General features: G+C 38.1%; 1 protein-coding gene across 1 annotated transcript in view; it reads right to left on the reverse strand.

The window, feature by feature from the left end:
* The window catches only part of hs3st4 (heparan sulfate (glucosamine) 3-O-sulfotransferase 4), a 151,526-nt gene extending 136,253 nt beyond the window's left edge, over positions 1-15,273 (reverse strand). The window contains exon 1 of the mRNA XM_067420574.1: positions 14,054-15,273. Within this exon, the coding sequence (XP_067276675.1) occupies positions 14,054-14,673 (620 nt within the window). The 5' untranslated portion in view covers positions 14,674-15,273. The remainder of the gene's footprint in view (positions 1-14,053) is intronic.
* Between the last annotated feature and the right edge of the window lie 12,273 nt (positions 15,274-27,546).

Genomic DNA, 27,546 nt, shown 5'->3' on the forward strand with positions numbered 1-27,546 from the left:
TTCGTTCTCCCCTCATACATTTACCAAATGTATGAATGCAGCTCTGGCTCTGCTGAGGCTTCAGGGTATCAGGGGGCTAAATTATATTGATGGCTGGCTTACTATGGCCCAATCACAAAAGCTGGTAATTTGTCATTGATATATCATCAGAAACATCCAGAGCCTGGGGTTCAGGCTCAACATGAAAAAGAGCATGTTGCCACCAGCCCAAAGAAGTCATAATGCGGGCACAAGTGTCTCCTGCACGGATCAAGTCCATCTTGGCCACAGTGACCAGGATAAAGCTAGGCCAAGCCATCACTGCAAAACATTTTCAAGTGTGTGTTAGAGCTCATGGCAGCAGTGTCCAACATCATTCCATTCAGCCTGGTACACATGTTGGTGGTGTTCCGAAACTCTGAGGAGTTTTTTGACAGACCCCAAGGGTTACCACGTCCTTGTGAGGTCCGACAACAAACATCAGGGGGGATCTGAGACCCCGCCCTCTATGCAGACTAAGGCATCAGATCCTCCTGTGGTCCCAGGGGAGACTGTTGTTTCTCAGAGCAACATACATCCCAGGAGATCAGAATCAGGGAGCAACATCCTGTCGAGGCAGTGGCTGAGGCCCGGGGAATTGAGACTACATCCCAAGGTCAATTTGTCAGAAATTGGAAGGCCCAGGGCCTCTTGAGAGACGACACCAGACTTTCTTGAGAGACCAGAGACTTTCCACTGTGGTTCTCCCTCACACATCCAGCCCTGCTTGCATTGGGGTTGGATGCCATGGTCCAGATTTGGCCGAGGCAGCATCTGTATGCTTTTCCCCAATTCACTCTGCTCCTATAAGTTCTAGTGAGGGTCCGTAGTGACTGGGTCAGTCTACTGTTAGTAGCCCCATTGTGGCTAGCCTGAGTATGGTCCTCAGACATAATTTCACTCCTGGATGGCCTTCCATGAGGGATTCCCACCAGGAGGGACCTGCTGATGAGGGCTCAATATTTCATCTTTGGTTAGAGCTATGCAAACTATAGGTCTGGCCCCTGAGGGGGCAAAGTACCGAGAGGCTGGCCTGTCAGTCGGAGTAGTAGAGACCAGTGGCTTCAGTGCTGTAGTTTCTCCAAGATTGCTTCTCGGCTGGTCTTACCCATCCACACTCAAGGTGTATGTGGTTGTCATTGCGACTTTCAATGCTCCTCTGGGTAATGGGCCTCTGGGAGACATCTGCTAGTTTTATGTTTCCTCCATGGGGATTGGAGGATGAGACCTGCGGCTCCCACATGGGACCTGGCAGTGATTCTCGAAGGGCAGGTTGAGGCCCCCTTTGAACCTCTGGAGTTGGCTAAGGCCAAGAACCTTTCCATCAAGGTAGCTTTATTGCTAGCTATTACTTATCTGAGGAGGTAGGAGATCTTCAGGCACTCTCAATATCTCAGTTTTCTCCAGATGACATTAAGGCTATCTTGCATCCCAGGCTGGGCTATGTGCCTAAGGTGCCATCTAATGTGGCACGGCCTATGGTTCTGCAGGCATTTTTTATCCTCCACTTCACGTGACGGCGGATAAAGAGAGACTTAATTTGCTCAGCCCGGTCAGAGCTCTCAAGATTTATATTCAGAGGTTTTCTTTATGGCGGTAGTCAGACCAGTCAACCAGGACGGGTCTTCCCACATCCAAACAGACCATCAGCAAATGGATCATTCAGGCAATATCTATGGCTTATAAGGTGTGCTTATAATTGCCTGCAGTGGACTGCCATGTTACAAAAGTTCAAAATAACATTTTAAAATATATATTTTTTGTAACAAATGGTACAAAATCATAGAAAAAATTAAGGAATTCTAAATGCATTATGCTGTTTGTAAGAAGCAACACTTGCCATCTATGATGCTATTAGCCAGGCACAGAACAAGCAAAGCATGTCAACAAAACATCACCGACCTAACGTCTCTAATGCCAATAATCAAAATTACCCCAGCAAAATAATCACCTTCTGATACAACAATTAGCAATTACCAAAATCCTTAAAAGCATCCTTCTTCATATCATCTGCTTACTCTAGATCTCAAAGGACTCTTGGCACATGTGGCAGCTGCTGTATAAAAAAACTATTGTGAGCTGAGCTGATATTGCAGGACATTCTCTTGTGGTGTTTGATTAATGGTGTATGCATATTATTGACGGCATGCACCTTGAAGCCTCAATAGACAATGCCACAGGAAAAGTTCCCCAAAACACATTCAAAGTCACTGAAGAACAGATCTACAGAATCTAACCACCAGAAATCGGTGAGTTAAAACTATGGCTGCGTTTACACTGCAAGAGATGCAATCTTTTGACCATGTCTGATTTTTGGGCTTGCCTTTTACATTGACTTGGTAGCCGATATCCGTATTTACATTAAAGGGGTCATGAGCTGCATTGTTTTATTGTTTTATAATGTTTCCTGTGGTGCACTTATAATGTCAGTAGGACATTAGCCATTTTTCCTACCCTGATTTTAGTCCTGTTTGAAAGCTCTGCTTAAAGGGGCATGTCTGCTGTTAGACTTCAGTATAAAGTCTTCGTTATAAAGACATCGTTGCATGAAATAGCTCATTTTTACACTTAACTCTGAAACTTTTAGCATGTTTTTACTTTTACAGCTTTCAAGATTTACTAATCGTAAAAAAAAGTTGATTATAATTATATTTAGTTCTATATTTACATTGTGGCATTAAAGGTTGTAGTAATGAGCATTGTTGCCGATTACAGATGAGTTGAGTGCATTAATGCATTGATCTTGTCATTGCAACTCTATTATGTACTCTCACAAATGCTTTCATCATAACTAACAGTGCAAGCACAATGTAAATAAGAGATTCGTTGATTATTACGTGAATCCAGAACTCCTGATAAACTCGGGCTGTTTGATTGACAGCTCCAGCAATTGCAACGGGAGCATTCTTTGATTGCTTTTTTATATATGATTTAATATTACATTAATATTTTTTTTTTAATTTGCCTTACGGGGGCTTGGAATTCAAAGGGGGATCAGGTATTTGTGTTTAGAGAGGTCGGATGTCCAGATATTAGATGTGTGTCTCAAAACCAAATTTGTTAGATTGGATGCAAAAATTCTCATGCATATTTTTCTGTGCAATAAATTCTGATCTGTGTCAGAAGTGATTAAGAAAATGTGAGTTTTTGTGCCCAATGCAGGCTAAGTTGCACTCAGTTTACGCTTGCAAAATGCCATCCCTACATTGATTCACACTATGCTAAAATTATTCTAGCTGAATTCCTCATAGTGATTTCAGGCATGGAAAAGCACATGAATAACTAACAACAGAAGGCAATGAGAAACTTCAAAGGCGATGGGACAATCACAGCAAACAAGCCTCTATAAGCCAATGAATGTGTTTGTCTTTGTTTGTGACAGTGACTCAGGGGTGTTAACAGAGGAATTAGCTCACACCTACGGAGTGTAAGCACATCTCACCACCATAATTGAATTAAGCCTGTCACAATCTTCTAAGCTGCATTTTATTATTAGAGAAACGGGTGGTGTGAGCTGTGTCACATATCCTTCACCGACCGGTGCTTTTCCCATATAATGACGAAACTTACTGCTCAACTACCATAGTGTGATGCATCGTGTGGAACAGAGCAAAAATGCTTTGTTGCTGTCAGATTATCAATGAAAAACAACTTTAAAATTATGATTTTTCTTCACATAAAGACACATGAATTCAGAATAATTGTATGTTGTATGTACCACACTTTTTTGGTCCTTGAGGATTAGTTCACCCCAAAATGAAAATTATGTCATCATTTACTCACCCTAAAGTAATTAAAAACAACAACAAAATTAAGACTTTCATTCATCATTGAAAAACCAAATAAAGATATTATTTTAGCACCTAAGAGATTTGTGTGCCTCTGCTAAAAGTTAATTATCCCAAAACTTTCATGGTTCAAAAAGTTCAGTCATACAGACATTGTGAAATGTAATCCATATGAATCAAGCTGTTTAATCTAATTCTTGTGAAGAAACGATCACTTCATATGATGAACAGACTTAATTTAAGCTTTTATTCATAATTAATCATTGATCAATGCACATTTAACAAATCTTTGCTGTCGGGCGGAAACCTTGTATGTTCAAGACCGCTACTTTTCAGTAAATGAAGAAGAAAAAAAAGATATTTTTTTTAAAATGATTGAACTCTTTGTTGATAAAGTTGATATTGTGAAGTTACATGTTTAATTATATATTATATTATATATATATATATTTTTTTTTTTTTACGAGTTATGAGTATTTTGGATGATCTCATTTCATATGATCTTATGCTCATTTCATATAAGCTGCTTATCTCCTGAACTGCCATTTTCCTGCCAAATCCTGCCCTGCGGCCAATTTCATTGGTTAATGTTAGGGTGTAGGGCAAATTTAGGGGTTAGCATTCATTGTAGCATTGTGTAGGAAATCAGAACTGTGATTGACATGACCAATGAGCTGCGGGACAGAAAATTACACATCTGTGTCATGATTCTGTCTGTCAATAATAGGAAGCCACACCCTATTTTGAAGCTCCCACCCTGATTTGGAGATCTCCAGGCTGCAGCTACAGTCTTCTCAAAATGTGTGCAGCACTTCCATTTCACGATTGAAGTTGCATAGAGTTATGATGTTTTACATACAGTTTAAAGATCTAATGGAGTTATGATGTTTAATCACGAGCATGGGTGTAAATTTCAAAATCTGAAAAATTATCAAATTAAGTCTATTTTTCAAGTAACTTTATCAGGTCAACAACACAAAGCAATTGGTTGTTTAAATATGAGTTATAATAGTTCACTACAGGGTAATATAGTTATAAAAATTATCTTGCTTCTTCCATATAGCACTGTGCAAAACCCAACACAGCGGTAAATCTACAATATTAGCCTAATGTCAGTTCACACATAAGCTTATCGTTCTGTTAGTTGTAGTGGGTGACATACCAAACAATAATCGGATCAACAAACAATAATCTACCATAAAATAGCAGACTTTTTTTGTCATTGCTAATTTATTAATAACTCAGTGTTGTCTGTATTAAAGAGAAAATAATAACTTAATCTAATGTTTAAAGTAAATAAAATCATCTTAACAGACTACTTACTGGAGCTCCACAACTACTGAAATTTGTACTCTCCCACCTGACTTATAGATGAGGTGTGTGGACCAAACCACTGTTAGGCAAGAAAGGGGGGACTCGAAATGTTTCTAAACGTAACTTATTTTCTCCCCTGTTTGCATTTTTATTGTTTTAGTACTACTTCTACTACTACTACTACACAATTATTTGAAGTTTATATCAATATATTATTTACAATACACAATGTGGTTTTTAATTATATTTTTAGGGGGGGGGGGGGGGGCAACCCTCAGATACAGGGTGTCCCGACCCCTTCAACCCCCCCATGATTTGCTCCTATGGTCACGAGCTGTTTTTAATTCTTTTCATTGGATAAATATCTGCAAAACATGACAGCGTCAAAACAGAGATCATTACGTATGGTAAACGGAAGCTTACTTGATTGACACACATAACGACATTTCAAAAACTCCTGGTTAAAAATAACAGCTTGCAAGTGTAGATCATGAAGGTGTGTAAACGATGACAGAAATTTCACTTTTGGGGAAACTATTCCTTTAACCAGAATCCTCTATCTGTCAGAGCCATATGGCGTATTAGGATTTCTGTGTACTGTGTCAGATGTCACAGAGAGATGCAGGTGAAGCCATGTGTCACATTCCTAGCAGGGAATCTGATTTTTTTTTTCATCCCTACAGCTCCTCTGAGGAAAAATAAAGCCCTGCTACGGTAAATGTCAGGTCAGAGGAGCAGCCGTGAGACACGCTGGAAGCCGCATGTTTGCCCTCACTGCGTGGCTTCAACTTGTCAGAGTTCCTGTCTGAACTGCATTAGCTTGTTTTGGGTCGTGTCTTGAGACTGTATCACTCACCCAATACGCAAAAAAGGGAGGGGGGTGCTGCAGTAAATGCAGGCAGAAAATTAGAATCTTGTCAAGTATGACTGACATGCCCATTTGTCCCAGGGAATTCTCATTCAGAGAGATTTTAAGATGGCTGTAAACCAGCTCTTTGTCGAATGAAATCATTGTTCCTTCTGACTGGAAACACATCATGGTAAATCCGTGGAAAGTAAATAATCCCTCAGAGAATTTGTTTAAGCTCAAAATGACTTAAGTTTACACTTTATTTTTGGCTCAAAATAAATAATTTAATACTTGATGCACCGGCTGTCATTTTCAAGCAATCCATCCACAATGTGAGTCTAAAAAAAAAGCAACAAAGCTTAAACAGCCTCCCCATTTGCTTTGCAATGAGGACAAGTCTCAGTTTCTCATCCACAGACACAAAGCCGGACAGAAGCTGCGCTTTAATTGCAGATTGTGTGATGATGCCAGTATTTTAATGCCTGCAAATTAAATTGACAAATTAGATTGTTAGCATAAATGAATTAAACTTGTGGAACTCTGTGAGGATCATCTCTTCAGAAACTCTCAAGCACGATTCAGCCCAGCAGGCAGCGAGGATGTCTGTCAGAGTCGAGGAGTGAGTAAGAATTTTTTTTCCAAAATCTTGACAGCGGGTGAATTTTCCTCTCTCTGCCTTCAAAGATAAAATGCCGGGATTCTACGAACAGCTCTGGTGCCACAAAAGAAATGGACTCGAATAACCTGGAAGGCCGACCTCCGAGTAAATTCTGCAATATGAGCTCACTTTTCACCTTGATTCTTTAGGCCACGGAGAACCTTTCTCATGGGCCGCGGCGCCGTGTGAACGCTTATGCCTTAATGCTCTTTGACTTTAAATCCCAGATGTAATTGAACTGTCAAGACTGCTGTCTGGGAATGTTTCCGGAGGGCCAAACAATATGTGCGTGAGTATCCGTGCAACCCCGAAAGCCGAATACGGATTCCGGAAGATGCCTACATGTCATCAATATGTCAAAACAAAGCAACAGCGCAAGTACATTTGCGATTTTCAACCATCTGGAGACACAGTGGCTGAATCTCGGCATTGGAATGGCACAATGTTTGCACCTAGCTAAAGGATGACAGGAAGGGTGATAAACATGTGAAGTGGCAGGGCGGACGCTCCTGTAGTCACTGGGCCTCTTTTGTGCTGGTGAATTTAATTAAGTGGAAATAGGGGGATGAGACAGACCTGACTGCAGCAGTCCACTCGCTCTCGACAGGCACAGGGGCTTGCTGCTAATTAAAAAGTTTAATTCCGCGACTGCCGCGTTGGCATCCGAGTACCCAGAGGTGCGTCCTTGCACGCCTTGGCGGAAGCTTATCAGGAGAAGGCAGATTGGGGCATCCCAGGGAGGTGCAAAAGCTAGGCTGTGTGGAGAGAGATGGCATCCAGCTTGAGCTGGGAGTCTGCCCACTTTCCCTTACAGCTCTGAGCCAGCAGTCGGGAGGCGAGAGTCGGGTTGAACTGCAGCGCGGCGTGCTGAGGCAAGGTAAACAAGGGATAAACGTTGGATTTGGGTTCTGTCCTGCTTCGCTCAGCAGTGGATCTGCATCCGTGACTCACTCCTCCTGTCAGAGGCTTGTGTCTCGACTTTCGACGGGAAGGAATCAACTCTGCATGCTGTTCATTCTCCTCACAGACGAATCCCCGCCAAAGATTCGCTACACACAGTGGCCCTAAAAGTATTAGGAAACTTAAGCCACATTTAAAAACATCATTAGATACACAAAATATATCAAACCAAGTGGCATCTGCGATCAAATGCCGCTTTAGCTTTTCTCACAGCTAACTTCACTTTTCTGAGCCATTTTTAGAGGTGTCAGGATTTTGAGTGGATCTATGAAGTCAGTCAATTTTCAAATATGTCAAATAAATTGGATGCCCCAAACATGAAATAAATGATTTGGACATTAAATAGAATAAATTATTATTATAAAACATTGTACATTAATCTACACTATTGCAATGTTGGTGTGGGACAATATGAGAGACACCTATCAAATTCAATACATTATTGTATATATTATCCGTACTATAGTGTAAATCTAGTCAGTATTATACTACTCATTTGGTAGTGGAGCTCACATTATCATCTCACCTGGGTTCTTAGCCAATCATTTTGTGGTGGCATGTGAGGTGCTTCATTAGATTAGAATTACTTGCCACCGACGTGCAAGTTACATAAACATTTTTACCTTTCACCTCAACGAGGGATAAGTAGTTCTTATACTTCCAGTTTGCGAAAGACACCTTTGAAGTAGTTGGACTTGCTATCGCTCTGACTCCTTCTAATCGTTGGTGCATGCGACTGTGCATACGCTGTGTGTGTGTGTGTGAACTCCACCTAACCAAATCATCATCAGTTGTGGTTGTCTCCCACCCACGAATCATCATTAGTGTGCATGCACGCACACACGCACACACACACCAACCACCCAGAGAAAGAAAAAAAAAACTTTGCAGGTCAGGCTGACAGAGATCTCGCCTGTTCAGTAACGGTAACGCCGTTGTCACCGGCAAAACAGTAATTCGTGTGATTACTTGTTACTGAAAAAACTAATTTAATAGTAATAACACCGTTATACCCATCACTGCCTAAAACAGTATCCACAGTCGTTCATCACATTACCTATGAACATGGTCCACTAATATAGGAACCAGAAAATGCACAAACACTTTAAAGTCCCAGTGAACCGGAAGTAGCAAGTGAGTTTTCTTCAGCGCTGTGACTTATTTCCAAGTGAAACGCAATTTTGAACAGAGGGCAGGGTTTTACCTCAGCGCTCCTTCTCTCCATATCGCGCTCATAGCAGACGAACGGCTGCAGAGGAGTGGTTAAGCATTTTCAAACCGAAGCCGTCAAACTGCCGCCATCTGAGAAGGAACTCATCAGATTTTGTTTAAAGATTACCATGACAAACTATTTTTTCTGTGTATTTACTTGCACGTAATAATTGTTTATCCTAAGACCTTTAATATGTGCTAGAAAAGTAAATAGGGCATACATTTTGATTTAATGAGGACTTTAACAAACTGAACAAACACAAATATTTAATTTCAGCTAATTTCAGCAGTTGGTGCCACAGCGACATTTCTCATTTTTTTTATATAGTTTAACTTGATGTACCAAAATAATTAAACTAATACTGAAATAAAAATGAATAAAAACTATATAGATATATTTAAAAGATATTCCCCTGTTTCAGGCTTAAGCATAAGATGCATGTTTGAGCTGTTTTAGCTTCCTACTAGTGCTCTGCCAGCAGCATTTTAATATTACAACATAACTCAAAGTCAAATCCAAAACGGTCATTTCTATTGACTCTAAATCACAGACTTTTGAGAGAAAAAAATATAATCTTAATGTACATAATATAAGTCAACTAATCAGGTTGTGATCATTTCTCTATGCCTTTATGTTCAGTATCATTAGATTTGGTGTTAAAATGCCAATGTGACCGCTAAAGAGACCAGAACAATTTTATTTTATTTTTTATTTTTGGTTAAACACAAGTAATGTTGCACGTTTATAAAAGCTACTTAAATTACCTAATTGAACTAAGGCCTAATCCTGGATTAATCTAAGCCCTGTCTGTGAAACAGGCCAAAAAACTAATAACAAATAACAAAAACACACAAATATTTTATACTAAAATAACTGCTTTGGTACAACATGGTATATATTTTGGGTTAACTATTCCTCTGAATTATTCTTTTTGGGATATTACCTTTCATACAATGTGTACTAAAGCTGTTTGTAAATGTAAAATGTTTCAAAGATCAAAGTAGATGACCAATGGAGGGAGCTAATTTCTCCAAAAAAAAAGAACCGATTCTGAACCGCCTGAAACGATTCATCAGTAATTCCAGTCTTACTTACTACATTAAACCTACATACGTTTATAACATATTTAGATAATGCCTGTTTCTAGTTCGTCATTACTTGCCCACAAATAGTGTCTACTTTGACCTGCCCTCAAACACTGTAGTTGTACCTGAGGCCTAGAAAAGTTCAAATTGTCAACATGTTGAGAAGACGCCATTTTCTTCGCTACAAAAGCAAATCCCCTTGTATGCACTTCCAAAGGATGAAGACTCAGACTTGAATCGATATGGTACAAGAGTTGAATCTGCAGTATATATTATGAGTTTTTTCTTTTTTCTATTTGTTTTACCTTGAATGCATGTAAATACAGCAAACATGCAATATGTTGTTGATAGAGCTTGACTTGCCTTTAACTATTAATATTCCTTAAAACTTCAAAAAGTTGTAAGGAATGAGACATTTTCTGAAGTTCTGCTCTTTAGCAGGAAACAAGGGGGCACCAGAGAATAAATAGGTGGTGAAATTAGAGTGCTTCATTGTGCAGCCTTTTAAGGGGCAAGAACAATGCGTGGGCTTCAGCAGTGTATAGCTCTCATTGATCTGAATGTATTTTATCTCCAATAAAAAGGAAGAGACCTTGGTGTAGGCAATGCTGATTCCTTGCTATCTCTTGAAAGGCCATCTCTGTTACAAGCTCACAACCAGACACAAAGATGGAAAAACTCTCATGAGGTCAAATCGCCAAAGGATCTCTAGCTCTGAATACTGTGTGGGGGACTACTGAATAGAATGAATAGAGAGAGAGAGAAAAAAAAAGACCAAAAAAAAAAAAAAAACTTTACCTGTATATAGCAAATCTAGGCTGTTTATGTTGTCACAAAATGTATCTATGTTTTCGCAAAACTCTATATATAAAGTTGGATACATATATCCAACTTTATCCAGTAAAACATATCTCAACTGCTTGATTGCTTAAAACTTGTACAACATAAAAGTGTTAGTAAACACCATTACCATTGTTTCAACAAAAAAAAAAGATATTCTCGCCCCAAACACCAATTTTGCTGTGTCGGGCTAGTCGAGATGCTCAAAAAAGAGCAATGCTTTGCCCTACAAATGGCTTAGTTACCTCAGAATATTAAGCAAATGAGCCTTTTAACACTGCAAAAATTACACACTTCCTTTTTTCCCCTTTCTGCACTCCTTTAATCTGAGAGTGGACCCCAGCAGTGGTGCGCTTCATCTAATGATGCCGAGCTATTATTATTTGACAGAGGGAACGCATTACCCACTCAGTGAAAGTGAGGCTTCTTTTAAAAGCAGACAGGAGTTTAACAGAGCATCCGGTCCTCCCTGACAAGCCTTTTAAACATTGCGTCAGGCGGTAAAGGAGGAGCACCATCATATTTCAAGACCGAAAAGACTACCTAACTCCGCCTGATAAATATGCCCAGCAAATGAAGCCCAGAGAGCCATTACGACTAGATGTTTATACATGACAACTTTAAAATGCAAAACCAGCTTGTCTTTGAGACTATGCATGTAGAAAGTTTGTAAACCAAATTGCCTTCATGTGCATCTTAAAGAGACAGTTCAACCTAAAATGAGGACTCGTCGTCATTTAATCACCCTGCATGACTTGTTTGTTGGAACATAAAATAAGATATTGTTTTTATTTCTGTCAATACAATGCAATTCAATGAGTCAACATCAACTTTCAATATATGGAAAAAATAAATAAATGCTTTCTCATGTTCCACAGATTCAAATAAGTCATACAGGATTGAAAAAAAAAAACATGACGGCAAATAAATGATGACAGAATTTATATTGGTTACATTTTAAGGTAGATACTAGTAATAACAGTAAATGACACATAATTACACGCATCTAATGTTACTTAGTACTTACTTGTGGAATTACACTGTAATATAGTGTAAAATAAACAAACTTTTCCTTTTAATTTTTCCTTTTAATTTTTTCCTTTTAAAAGTCCAATATAAAAAGACAAATGCTGAGATGTTCAGCTTTTAATATCATAACAAATAAAAGTAAAATATATATATATATATATATATATATATATATATATATATATATATATATATATATATATATATATATATATATATATATATATATATATATATATATATATATATATATATTTTTTTTTTTTTTTTTTTTTTTTTTAGTTTATGTTGTTAAGCTACATTTAACCTCTCATTTGGTGGCGTGACATTGCATATCTAGCCTGACAGTTATTACACGTGTGACATTGTTCCCTTTGGTGCGTATGGTAGGCCATTGCAAATCTGATATTCCTGCAAGCTATACATATGTCAGATGCCAAGTGCATGCAGAAACAAATTTAGTGCAGCTTAAGGGATTTTCCAGGCTCAGAGACATTAAAACACACAAGCACTCTTAGGTGTTATTTATGTAAGCTTGTCATCCCCTGGTCTAATGAGCCCCACACAACAAGCATAATGAAACAGCTCGCATTAACACACGGGCAAATGAACGAATGTTACGAGTTCGGCTCTCTCTGAAGTGAATTGCGGCAGATGTTGCCCGGCCCCAAAGCTCTGAGTCACAGCCCAAGGCTAGCAGATCCTAGCGGATCCAGCAAACACACACACACCGCAGTGTGGCTTAATGCTCATTCGGTTTCTACCCCCTCAGTCGCTTTTTGTACAATCGTCTCCTCACCATGGGCAAATGCTCAGCTGAATGATGATAGGCCTATGTAGAATAGCACTCCGAATGAAAAATAAAAGCCTGCACTTGTTCAGATTTGCAAATGGAGTGGAGAGATGTAAACTAGGAAATATGGCTAGCTGACGAAGGCTGTCGAGTCGAAAGCGTGCCGGCAGTGGTTCGGGATGGGTATGTGGGAGCACATACACCTGAGTAAGCACCTCATGATTTGAGCACACCTGGGAGTCCGAAGCCCGGCCGTGCTGAAAGCGCTCAACAGAGCATTCACTGCACCTGGCTCTACCGATCAGAGACTGTGAACATGAATTCGGCATGAAATGAAACAGTCATGCTACTGTAGTAATTATGTTGAAGCAGAGCTAGCATCTGCTGCAGCCTAGAACTCGGTCACTTAGTCTAGTGACTAAGTCTATACATACTTGAATGCAATGCATAGAGAAGTAGCCTATATTTCTAATAGGATGTTAATGATACCAGGCAGCTGACAAGCCAGTGCACCTGACCATGTAGTCAGACCTGATCAAATGATCAAAAGAACTAAACGTGGATGTATATAGCAGTGCATCCATCTTTATGATTTGAACAGCATTGAACATCATCATCACTATAAATCTTAAGACTGTTTGTATTAAAACATTTTTTTTTTCTCAATTACTAAAATAAATAAATAAATCAGTCCTATGAAAACACTAACACTATAAGGATATACAATTTCTGCAATCTCTTAATGCAAGATCTTTTTCAATGGAAAGAAAACTGATACCTTGATATATGGGTCAATGGTTATTGATGATATTAAGTTTTTACATGAATCGTTTTTGGCATCAGTAGTTTGGTATAATCTTTCAAAAAATATTTTCATGTCAATTTCTTGTTTTTAAAAATAATAATGTAAATAAAAATATATAATAATAATAATAATAGTATGACATTTTTAAAATGACATTTTAATTAACTTATTCACCAAATCAAGTCACTGTCATGAAGGAAGCCATATTGTTGTCATGTGACAAGGCAACCACAAAACCAAAATGTAAACGTTTATATATATATATATATATATATATATATATATATATATATATATATATATATATATATATATATATATATATATATATATATATATATAACGCACAATTTATTTTTATTTATTTTTTACTTTTAAACAACTTGTCTAACACACACACACACACACACACACACACACACACACACACACACACACACACACACACACACACACACACACACACACACACACACACACAATAATAAAAAAACGTTAAGCATTGACCTTATTGTTACACCACTTGACTTTAAACCAACTAGTTTTGTCAAACAAAATGGTACACATTATTATTATTATTATTATTATTATTATTATTATTATTATTATTTCATTTTTTTACTTAATTAAACTAACATGAATAGATATATGCCACTAAAAAAGATTTAAACAGCACAACAAAGAAACGTGAAGGGCGCACCTGTACCAATCCAGTCCCTTCTCGTAGTTCCTGTCAAAGAAGTGAGGCTCATTCCCAACGGCTCGGACATCGGGATGAACCCGCAGAGCTTCCAGCAGAGCCCTCGTCCCCCCTTTCTTCACTCCGATTATAATGGCTTGGGGCAATTTTTTCTCCCCGTAATCCGATGTGCAGTTCACCACTCTCCGAAGCTCGCTGTCCGTGGTGCTGAAATCCGGGTGCTCGTGCTCTCCAGCAACAGCGGCGGCAGCGCGCGATATGCTGCTGCTGGTCGTAGCCGCCTGAGCTCGCGCCCATGCCGCCGTCCTCTCGTCGATTCCCACGCTATTTCTAAAGCTCGAGACGGCGATAGTTTGCTCGGTCGCTGTCCTCTCGATGAGCTCCTCGTCGAGGTAGACCTGGGAAGAGGTCGAGTAAAGTTTCTCCCTCAGCGTGACAAAAGTTGTTTCCTCGGTCACGAGCCTCCCCTGATAAACGTAGTTCTCCTGGAACTGGAAGGAGTTGTAACAGCTCATCAAGCTATAGAACAGATAGGTGACAGAAAGGGAGAGGGTAAACATGAATAAGATTTTCCGGGGCACTTTAGAAGTAAAAACCGAAGTGCTGGACCAAAATGCCATCTCTGATAGCAGCGACCCTCTCAGAGAAGTGGCCAGACATGTTTCCACCCCAAGTCTCGCATGGACACTCAACAACAATAATCTGTCACCATCAACACCGCAAACATCTGAAAGTGCGAGGAGCTCGAGCACTCCACGCGCGCCTCACTTGAGGAAAACGGATCGTTAAAATTCCAGAAGAACGTCTTCAGTATCGATTTCTTATTCCGACGCTGACAGCCTTTGTCACAATTGATCGGATTGAACTTGCAGATGAGAACGGCTGCGGTCGGGCGTCCTTCCAAACGAGCAGCCCGCTTGGATGTAGGCTGAGGGTGATGCTGTTGATGGAAGTCTTGGCATCTTAGAAGAAAGGGGGCAAAGAGATGGCAAAGTCTCTGAAGTGATGTGCAGGGCACGTCATTCACCCGACACCGCTTCTGGAGTGCAATTTTGACACAGCTGTCCTTCACACGGCTGATTTCGAGAGGCAATTGGCGCAAACGCTGGATCGTAATCCAAACGAGGTGCTGATGTTGTATCACGCAGCCATCCTCCCACTGCTAATCCACTAACTTTGAGCGCTGGAGAGTGAGCAGCCTCGCCATAAATATTCATTGACTGCTCTCAGTGGCTGAGAGTGCAGCGCGCAGTCGTAACGCCTCGTGTTGATTGGTAGACGTGATGTGCGCATCAGCCGTGGGCTCATCCGAAGGAGACAGAAAAAAAGCCGAATAATACTACTGCTGGTACATATACCGCGAGACGTCACAGGAAGATAGTAAGCTTTAGACGCGCTTAAAATTGTATCACTAGAAATAAAAGACATTTATAGGCCTCTCTCTCTATATATATTTTTATTATTAGGGGTTCAAGCACGAAGTGTATTTGTACTGATTATTATTATTATTAATATTATTATTAATATTATTATTATTATTATTATTATTATTATTATTATTATTATTATTATTATTATTAATTAATTAAATGTATTAAACAGTCATTCAGTATTATATATATATATATATATATATATATATATATATATATATATATATATATATATATATATATATATATATATATATATATATATATATATATATATATATAAAAATAATCAGATATTATATTATACATAAAAATGTATTATATTATAAATATGTCTATGTAACTGTATTATCCATGTATTTTATTCATATTTTTGTTATTATTATTATTATTATCATCATCATCATCATCGTCGTCGTCATCATCATCATCATCATCATCATCATCATCATCATCATCATCATCATCATCATCATCATCATCGTCATTTATTAAACACTTATACAGTATTATTACAAAAATAAAATATCTATGCTATAATTATCTTTGTTTAATACATTTTCAAATACACTGGGGAAAAAAAATCACCATGCTAAAAAAAAAAAAACAACATTAATATTTTGAGTAAAATCAAAGTGGCACCACTTTTTCCAAATACACTGAATTTAATATATGAACCTATCAAAATTATAACTGATGGGATGTCGATATTGCAAAAACCCGCAGTACCAGCAATGGTGAAAGCAGCAATGATAAGAAAAATTGTCGTATTATAGAAGCTCAATGTATTATTATTATTATATCTGATATCACAATTATATTTTTACGACTCCGATTTCTTCACAGAAGCACTAACTTTGGTGTATAAAGAGCAGCTCATGTCTGCTCTCTACTGGCCTGAAAGATGCAGGATTAATCCATGCTAGAAATCTCAGGGTAAAGAGTGGATGTGTAATCTAATGCACATTACAGCACATTAATGCACGGATGACTCAGGAATGACTGAATGGGTGGATGCATGCATCTCTGTCACATGCTTGTATGTATGCTGAATAATTCAACAATGGATATGTCTTCATCTAGGTTTTCATAGAGTTCCCTAAATATAAGCATTAAAGGGATAGTTCACTCATAAATGACAATTCTGTCATCATTAACTCGCCCCATGTTGTTCCAAACCTATGAATGTTTTTCTTCTGCCGAACACAAAAGGAGATGTTTGGAAGAATGTTTGTAACCAAGCAGATCTCGGCAGCTATTGACTACCATAGTATCCCACCCCCCCACCCCCCGATGTGGTAGTCAATAGGTGCCGAGATCTGCTTGGTTACACAAACACTCTTCCAAATATATTAATTTGTGTTCAGCAGAACAAAGAAATGTATACAAGGTTGGATCATCTTGAGTGTGACTTCATTTTGGGGTAAACTATCCCTTTAAAACAGTATTTCCAGTGAAATACATTTATTACCACATGTTATACACATTGTTCTCTACTGAAGATGATTAGAGTTAGTCTTTTAGGGAAATAAACAGATGACTAGTGAACCGAACGATGTGTCCATCTTCCTTTAGATCATTCCATTCGTCACATCACAGCTTCCAGCTCTGAGTATCCTTTAAAAGCAAGCATTTCTTTCTTTTTTTCTGATGAATTTCAGAACCTGCAGTAGTTGGTTTTTGGAGGCTGTTTAAAATCAATAAAGATGTTTGAGCTCTGTGTACAGTAAACCTGCACATTTCAACAGATTTAAACTGCCTATGGACCTAACATTTAGTGAAACAATAAGCATTAGAGAAAATACTGTATGCTTTTTGAAAAAAACTAAACAGATTAAGCATTTTATGTGTGTGTCTTTACTATAACAGACAAAATGGTTATTTCTGGACACCAAAGTTCCTCAAAGACACCAAACTTCACATTCATTACAGCACCTTCACTGTAAGAACACCACATATTGTGCTGTATTTTGCTGCAGCTATAGCTGATAGTTCTTTCCTCTTCCCACATATAGGGCACCCACCTATCTAGATGTGGTGATGTTGTTGATCTCACTCTCGGTTGTTGAAATGACCTCTCAAACTGTTGTACAAATGCTCACTGGATATACAGCACCACACACAGTTCTTTGATCAAAAATTTGGATGCATTTTTTTTTTAAAGTTTCTTTTAAAGATAGAACCTGCCTAGGAGCGACACACAAATGTAATGTAGAGTTCACAGTACAGGAAAAAACTCATTTTTAAATATCCATGGATATTTAAAAGATAGGCCGGCAAGCTTCTGCCGTGCAATCCAGGGGGAAATCCTGTGAAATTTGCCAAAAATGCTTGAAACCGTCTCTTGGAGGCAAGTAAGGGAAATGGTAGGTTTGGTATATAAGCCTGCATAAACATAAATGGTCAGGTAGTATTACAAATAACATAACACATAATACAAACTAATTTATACAATGTCCTGCTCACATGATATTAGATTTTTATTATTTTTTCATTATTATTATTGTCAAATGCTAATGTGTACAGTTTCCTCCCCACTACAGCAAGATACATATCATTTTAAAAAGCCATTTCCACAAGTTTTCAGTGTTTTCTGGACTTTATGCCATCCTGATTGGTCAATTGCACCATCCAGCGGTATGTTATCCCCTGATAAAAACCAGGAAAAAATGATAACACCCACCCGGGAATCTAAGATCAGTGCTATCTGCTTGTTTTTTGTTTTTGTTTTCCTTTTGGATGTTTTGCGTTTGGTGAGCTAATAAAATATGAAAACTTAAATCAATATTTTGTATGTCATTCGGAATTGCGTACTCGCTCTCTCTCTCGCTCGCTGCTGCCATTTTGTGACAATTATTTTGTTTACTGTAATGGATTATAAGATGACAAACATATAAGAGCAGTTTCATCTCAAATCAATATCTCTTTTCCTCATAATTATTTATGCGTTGAAATACTGCGTGATAAGTGGTATGATTGTACCGTATCCCTTAAATGTCAACGGAAGCGTTGCATATAAAGAGCTAATAAAATATTTTAATTCAGATCACCATTTCATGTCTAAATATTTACATATGTGGCAAATAGCTGTGTAATAAGTGGGATGATGTATATCAAGTCGGTTATTATCAAAGAATAAACCCCTCCAGGGTGATCTGATCCCTCTTTCAGGGTTTATTCTGCGACAACAAATGGCTGGATGTACGCTAACCCATACTTTTAGTCCATTTCAGACAAACTGTGACTTTACATAAAAATAACAAAAACCTTGAGGATATCTTCCTGTCTAGGTATGTTTGGTCAGAATACGCAAAAGAGTGTTATATGTTGTTTAAAGGTACTGTATGTACATTTTTGATTTTACTAAAGCATAAAAATACCATATGTTTGCAGATATTTAGGAAACAAGCTAAGGTCACATACTCATTTCTCAGAAAAATTATGCAACAGCCCAGTTATTTTAGTTTGAAATGTGCGTTCCGTGTCGGAATGTCTGTTTTATTTTTTTTATTTTTTATTTTTGTCCATTTACCCAATAGTATTTCAACACCAGGGGCCTATTGAACATAACTAGGGTATACGAGATTAAGCTGGGATATAGTGGTGATCTTTGCTCAATTATCCGCTAATATACAGTTATCATTTGTTATCGTTATCATTTTTTGTGTGAGTGTGCCCTCAGGGTAAGTTTTCTTTGGTTGGCGTTTTTTTCATTTAGAAAAGCCCCCGAATCAGCTGTCCTGTCAGTCTAATCAAGGTAACGGTCACCACAACGGAAGGCCCGCCTCTCCAGTCATTTGATTGGACAATAGAAGAAAAAAAAACATGATGACGTTGGCCGCTTTTCCGATAAGAGTTTATTTTTTTTTCATCTTCATGCACTGAGCGCTCCTTCAAAAAACACAATAAGCAGCGCGTATAACGCTCTCTGCCAACAGAAATCTATTTTAAAAACACCTCTCACTGCAAAAAACGCGTTCTGTGTGATCGGACCCTAAGGGGCTGCTTACACAACACCATTTTCAACTAAAAATGTTGGGGACGTCAACTTTTGAAAGCAGGTCTCAAAGTGCACGTTTTTTAAAAACAATAAAATGTATCGTCTCTGTGTAAACAAACAAATAAACAAAAAATTGTGATAATGGTGATGTAGTGCAGTTTATGTGTTCTACAGGCGCATGTTTTTTTGCAAAGTGACATCGCCAACTACTGGCCTGGAAGCATAATGCAGCGTTTTAGTCACTTTTGTGGATCGGTTTGACAGCGGAAAACACAAAGGAAAAACTTCTGCTTTTAGTGCATTGTTGTCATGTTCTGTCATAGTTATAATTATGTATTCCTAATACATTTTTAAAGGTATTTAACAATTTTGTGTAGATTCTTGACAAATGTAAGCAGCTGATTTGTATAGTATTTTTTTTTTTTTTTTTTTTTTTTTTGCGTGATACAGAAGAAAATGCTTTAAAGCAGAAAGAAATGTCTTAAAACATTCACTCCTGTATTTGACCAATAGGCTTAATAACAAAAGCACCTGAGTGTTTCATTGCCATTCTGTTCTGCTACAAGAGTCTGAAGGATCTGTAGGAGAACCTTAATGAGAAGAAAAGCCTTCATAAGAAGGCTGATGTCTCCAGGGCAAAGCATGGCCTAGCCGATGTCTGCAGGGAAATTCTTTGACCTCTAGTTTCTAGTAGCGAGATGCGAGACTCCCCATGGCCCCTGATGGTTATCCTGCCCGTTCTCTGCGGTTTGCCGTGCTCTTTCTCTCCAGAGCTCATGACCCCTTCTGAAGTCGTCTTGATTTTCCTCCCCAGCAACCTGTCCTCTGTGACTTTTTATTTCAGCTGAGCTCAAATTTGTCATCTCTCATTATCTTTCAGAGTAATGACATTAGGATCAATAGCCTTTTACTCTTCCATTTCACTCATTATTATGTTTCGTAGAACACAACCATGCTTCTTGGAAATGTTTCATTTGTTTTCTTGTTGATTACACAGACATTGTTGACAATATTACAAATTCAATCTCCCGGCTTTCCCTTCGCAGTCCCCCGAATTCCTGTGTGTAGTTAAGCGCCGCAAACAGCACTGTTGCATCACAACGATCGGACGGATTGATTTAATTGCATTCACATACAATAAAGTTAGGATCTAAAAGGTCAGCAGGAAATGGTGCACATCCCAAAGGAATATTTTTTTTTTAAGGGGCTGGTGAATTTAATTCACATCCATCACTTTTTATCATCTAATTAGTCCCCTGCATGGCAGGCTGTTCAACATTGGAGGAAACAGCACTATTGATTCGATAAAGGCCTGGTATCTATCATTTCACTTGGTCATTGACAGACTGCCGGCCATTTCTGACTCTGTCTTTATAGTGTCAGCAAAGTGCTCCTGCTTGTTGCGCGATTGCCTTACAAAATTGTTATCATCCCTCTGATGTCACGGAAATAACAGTTTCCTGTGTGAGGTATTTGTAACCCAGCACATTTTTTACTGGAGTGTTTACAAACTCAAAAATAAGCAAAGAGCATTTTATATCCAAACAATTTGGCATATTCATAAAAGGAGCTTGGAAGCTGCATTTTATTGCTGACATTTTTAAAGGGGTCATGAACTAGGTTTTTTATGCTTTCATACTTTTGTCTGAGGTCAACGTATGATGTTCATTTGGTTTTTCAAAAACATCATAACTAATAAGTAATAGGCTATTTTCTACCCTGGTTTGGAGCGTTTTCTAAGCTCGGTTTTTGGTGGGTGTGCCACACTGAAGACTTGGAAGTAAATGGCCATGGCTAGGAATGCATATTTAATGAGCCTAAACATCTTTATCAAACAAACAGTGATTTAGCTCTCATCCACTCGAGATTGATAGGAATGTTCTTTTTTTATTACTTGACCCACCGAACCACACGCACACAAAAATATTTACTTCAGCATTTTAAAAAATCCAACTTTGCATGACAAATTCAAAAAGTTGAGATAACTCAAACTAAGTCTGACCCTAAGTCGAGAAAACTTTTAAGTTTTCAAAAAAAAAAAATGTTTACAGTGAAATATCAAGTCAAGACAGTGAACCGCACACATCAAGAAAGGAATTATTTCACTATTTAAGACTCACCGGCCTGCCGACAGGCTTTCGTTGTGGTAGCCTGTCTGAAAAACACATAGCCCCGGGACAATGGGCTTTGCGAGCCCTGGCCCATACATGTCCCTGGGCTGATCCTGAATCGCAATGAACCAACAGCACCACAAATAAAGGATTATTCAGCCTTTGACAGGATGCTTAGGTATGTTCAGTTAGACTTGTACACATAATCAATACGATCTGTAACAGTGCAATACTATCACATATATATATATTAAAAACATGTTTTACTCACATAAGTGTGCTGCACCATTCCTGTCGGATCCAATATAGAAGGCACAGCATTGTGTTTTAATCTCAATGTGTCTGCAAAGGCAGTCTCAACCTGTGTCTTTACAAAGGATTCTGTGGTGAAATTAAGCAAACAAACGTGCAAATATTTTGAACAAAATAAAGTTCAACGACTCATTCCTAATATTAGAATCCGAAGGATTATTTAGCAATGACTGTGTTCTTCCACAACCAGGCACATCACAATATTTTTCTATCTTCGGTATGTTTATTGCTCGGTAGCACGTTTTAGAACCGCCTTAGAGTCAGGCGTTGCTTTTCTGTTGAGGCGGCGTAAGGGTTGGCATATTCTGCCATCGGTTGTTTGCTGGGCCTGGTGTCAATAAAAGTTTTTATTTGACTAGCAAGGAATTTTTCAGCTCGGAAACTTACAGGATATTCTTATATCAAAATTAACATTAATATATCAAAGGCTCAAGGGAAAGTTGATTTCTCAAAAGGTTTTTTTTTCTTTCTTTCTTTTTTTTTTTTTTTTGCCTCGGAGGCTGTCAGAGGTTGCCGTTTTCTCTCTCACTCAGACAGTGGAAGCATCTTTGCTTTTGCCTTGGGCTCACAGCTTGGTGAGCATGTCATTTTTCTGTTTTGTTTGGTTTTCATTGGAGGGGAAGGACATGTTCAACTATGATCAAGCAGGAAGAATGTCTTGGCCAAAAACAGAAAGCAATGGATAGAGACGAAATACTGCAATTCAGACACTTTTGCAGAGCTGCATGGTATAAAAAATATTTAAAAACATGAACCATATGTTAACATTTGATGTTTGTCTGCTAATTACCTTGTGTTAGCGCATTGAGCAATCTGTCTGCATATTTATATTTAGCCATATTGTCTGCTCAATTTATCATCTAGTGGAGAAAAAAAATCATCAGGGCTGGGTTGGAGTTTAGGTAAAACGTTTTGTTAAGCATGATATCTTTTTTGTGTAAAAATCATAAACGCTTCAGTACCCAAAGCCTTAAATCAATATGTGAACAATATGACTTGTTGAGGTTATGCCCCCTTGAAATCAAAGAACTGACAGTAATCAACTTTTAATGTGAATTAATCTTTACCTGTATTCTGTGTGAGAGGCATTAAAAAGATAAAATATTAATTACCAGAGCAAATATCGCATTATGGGTAATGAACAGTTCCACGAGTGTTATCAAAATTGATTTACTGCTGTAATCCTTTAAATTCACTGGCAGTACCAAACAGTAGTTCTATAAAGAGAAATCTCTAAAACTAAAAGAACTTGGGATACTTTTGCACAACAATGTACTAAAAACTGAAATATTTTTCCTTTGTGTTTTTCTCATACATATGACAACAGATGATAGCATAGTTGTCGCGGATCCATGTTCAGAGAGATCCGCAATAAATGACTAAACATGCTGTATTATGCTGACAGGCAAGTAGTTGGCAATGTCACTTTGTAAAGAAACATGATGTGCCTATAGACTAAACATGTAATAATATGCATGTGATGTTAATTAATGTTATAAAAATGTGCAATATTGGTACCATATCAGTTACTGTCCAATATCCGATTTATATTGCTTGATATTGAATACATTAAAACAAATTCTAGCTGTTTGCTTAGTTTATTTAAAGCTGCTGTCCGTAACTTTTTTTGTGTTCAAGATTTACAAAAATTATATAATGAGAATGTACAACATGAATACCAATTTTCCAAACCGTGTTTTTGTGAAATTATGGTATGCTTATAATAAGTATTTATATTGAGACTATTTCAGGCCAGACTGGTAGGTACCGCTGCGGAGGAGCAAAGTATCTGCGTGATCCGCCATAGACTTAAACAGAGAGAAGTAGCTCCGGCTGCAATGTTCTTCCGCAAGACGCATGCAGTTCTGTTCATTAACCACTAGAGTGCAAAAAGTTACGGACTTCAGCTGTAAATAAAATAGACAGACAGCAACAGCAACAGCACACATACATACATACATACATACACACACACACACACACACACACACACATATATATATATATATATATATATATATATATATATATATGAGCCCCTCGGATTGAACATAATGATATGAAACTGTAATTTTTTGTGAAGAATCAACAACAAGTGGGACACAATCATGAAGTGGAATGAAATTTATTGGATATTTCAACCTTTTTTAACAAATCAAAAACTGAAAAATTAGCCGTGCAATATTATTCGGCCCCTTTACTTTCAGTGCAGCAAACTCTCTCCAGAAGTTCAGTGAGGATCTCTGAATGATCCAATGTTGACCTAAATGACTAATGATGATAAATAGAATCCACCTGTGTGTAATCAAGTCTCCATATAAATGCACCTGCACTGTGATAGTCTTAGAGGTCCGTTTAAAGCGCAGAGAGCATCATGAAGAACAAGGAACACACCAGGCAGGTCCGAGATACTGTTGTGGAGAAGTTTAAAGCCGGATTTGGATACAAAAAGATTTCCCAAGCTTTAAACATCCCAAGGAGCACTGTGCAAGCGATAATATTGAAATGGAAGGAGTATCAGACCACTGCAAATCTACCAAGACCTGGCCGTCCCTCTAAACTCTCAGCTCATACAAGGAGAAGACTGATCAGAGATGCAGCCAAGAGGCCCATGACCACTCTGGATGAACTGTAGAGATCTACAGCTGAGGTGGGAGACTCTGTCCATAGGACAACAATCAGTCATATACTGCACAAATCTGGTAGCCTAGAAATCTAGACGCACCCTAGCGGCAGCAAATTTAATCTCCCCGCAAGTGTCGTCTAGGAACTCTCAATACCCTTCTGACCTGTATTCCTCGCAATCTGGACGGGCCAATCACATCCTGTATAGAGTCGGCGTGCGGGGCCATAATGATGACGGCCGAGTTGCGTTTGCGTGCTTCTAGTAAACACAGAAACTGGTGAACGGTGGAAGTCTTTCGAATCAGCTTTGACCGCGACTCTGGAAGACTTGGAGTTAAGCTTTTCTCTGAGAAAAGAACAAAGAGCGGCACTGAAGTCATTCTTAAAAAGGGAAAATGTGTTCAGAGTTTAGCCGACCGGATACGGTGAATGTTTAATCTATCAACAAGCTCTGTTTCACCTTTGTTGCTCTGGTTGGTGTAGCGCTATCCTATCGCGTGCAGAGGGAGTTTGAAAGACAACCGTTTATCCCGCCCCTCGGATTGAGCCCTGTCAATGGTGAGTTTCCAGACCAAACATCTTGATGTGGGTCTGGCTTGTCAGGCTACAAATCTGGACTTTCTGGAAGAGTGGCAAGAAAAAAAAAAGGGTTGTTTAAAGTTTGCCACAAAGCCACCTGGGAGACACACCAAACATGTGGAAGAAGGTGCTCTGGTCAGATGAAACCAAAATTGAACTTTTTGGCAAAAATGCAAAACTGCTGTTCACAAATGCTCTCCATCCAACCTCACTGAGCTCGAGCTGTTCTGCAAGGAGGAATGGGCAAAAATGTCAATCTCTCGATTTGCAAAACTGATAGAGACATACCCCAAGCAACTTACAGCTGTAATCGTAGCAAAAGGTTTTTTTCAGGTTTTGATTTGTTAAAAAAGTTTGAAATATCCAATACATTTTGTTCCACTTCATGATTGTGTCCCACTTGTTGTTGATTCTTCACAAAAAATTACAGTTTCACATCATTATGTTTGAAGCCTGAAATGTGACAAAAGGTCGCAAAATTCAAGGGGGCCGGATATTTTCGCAAGGAACTATATATATATATATATATATATATATATATATATATATATATATATATATATATATATATATATATATATATATATATATATATATATATATATATATATATATATATATATATATATATATATATATATATATATATATATATACTTAATTGTCATTTTTACTCAATTATATTATTTGTAAAATGTTAAGTTAAACACTTAAACTATTTGTGTTGGTACTGAAACTGGGCAGTGTATTTCTAGTTCCCAGCATGCTTTGCATTGGGATAGATCAGGAGAGTAAATTTTGAAATTAAGTGGTTCAATGTTTTGTTTTGTTTTGTTTTTTGTAAAGGGAAAGACCTGTTAATGTTTGATGTTCAGTTATATTTGACATTTAAAATGTTATGTCGATTTTTGAGGTTACCATTATGCTGAAGTGTAGACCTTGTGGTTAGTCTGTGGGTGGCCATATATAAAATAAGTCTATGTTTTCTCACTGAGCTGAGCTGAAACTGCGCTACTGCTAGTGATTATGATTATTTATTTAACTCGCATGCTACAAGAATCACAGTTAGCATATGAACGAGTGTTGGCTGTTAGTTTTCATAGAAATTAATTAATCAATTTGAGTGCATACAAAGTACTTTAGCTACACAGTCTACATAAAGACATCAGTTCCCTCTCAATCAAACGATCTACGATTCCATGATTCTGTGAAATCATGACATCGAGTATTGTATAAATCATGACATCTTCAAGCTACACCTTTGTTTTGTATAAATAATATATTATTTTGTTTTGACCTCTAGTGTGCAGAAAAATTACATAGGGAACCTTTAAAGTGATAGTTCACCCAAAAATGAAAATGTGATGTTAATCTGCTTACACCTAGGACATCCAAGATGTAGGTGTGTTTGTTTATTCAGAACACAAATGAAGACTTTTGACTTCAACCATTGCTCCTATAATGCATGTCAATGGGGTGTTTTGTATTAGAGTAAAAAACACAGACATACAAATCAATATTAAACCCTGTGGCTTGTGTCGACACACTGATGTCTTAATACATGAAACGATCAGTTTGTGTGAGAAACCAAACAGTATTTTTATAAATTTGACCTCAAATGCAACACTATGTACAAACGCCAGGACCGCGCCATCACTTCCTGCAAGTGAGGTCAAATGTACAAGATACGGCGTATCTCAACAGAATTCAAGCGACAGAATTGATCTCTTGTGCGTATCTTTACGCCATATCATATTGAAGAGATGAGACACATACAGACAATAGCTTTGAAAAACTACATACAATTATTTTTTGACTCATTTTGAGAACAAGAATCTACTCATGGAGAGATGTCTTCTCCTCTGCCTCTCAGGAGAACATTGGTATATTATTTATTTTTCCAGAACTTCAGCTGATGCAACATTTTCCCTGCTGAGCATTCAATCTTCAAACATAACTCAGAGCAGCAGAGAGAAGCAATTGAATGCCAGCCGAATGGCAAAAACACCCCGGAAAGCAATCCGGCAGTGCAAGATCTCTCAAATAGTTTAAAAAAGTATCAGAAAAGCTTGTAATACTTCTAAGGCCTCTAATGACCCCTTCTCAGGATGTCCCTCAGATTGATGACTATCGTAGGCTTTTGCCCAGGTGGCACATGGGAGGAACGGGTCTAATACATCATCTTCACCTCTGGCTGGTAGCCCCAGGACACGTGACGTCATCTTTCCCAGAGGGCCCACCGGATTTCCACCAGAGCAATGTCTAAAAGCACCTGTAGAGCGGCGACACATGCCTTAGTCTGCAAAGACTCTCCGAGTGCCTCCCAGGAGGAGCACCCTCAGCATAATTAGGGTGGAATCTGCTAGGACTTCTATTCTAGGGTCATTCATCAAACGGATCACCCACAAGATTAATGTGGCCCCACAGTAGCAC

This window comes from Pseudorasbora parva, chromosome 2 (assembly GCF_024679245.1).
Source record: "Pseudorasbora parva isolate DD20220531a chromosome 2, ASM2467924v1, whole genome shotgun sequence".
NCBI classification, from domain to species: domain Eukaryota; kingdom Metazoa; phylum Chordata; class Actinopteri; order Cypriniformes; family Gobionidae; genus Pseudorasbora; species Pseudorasbora parva.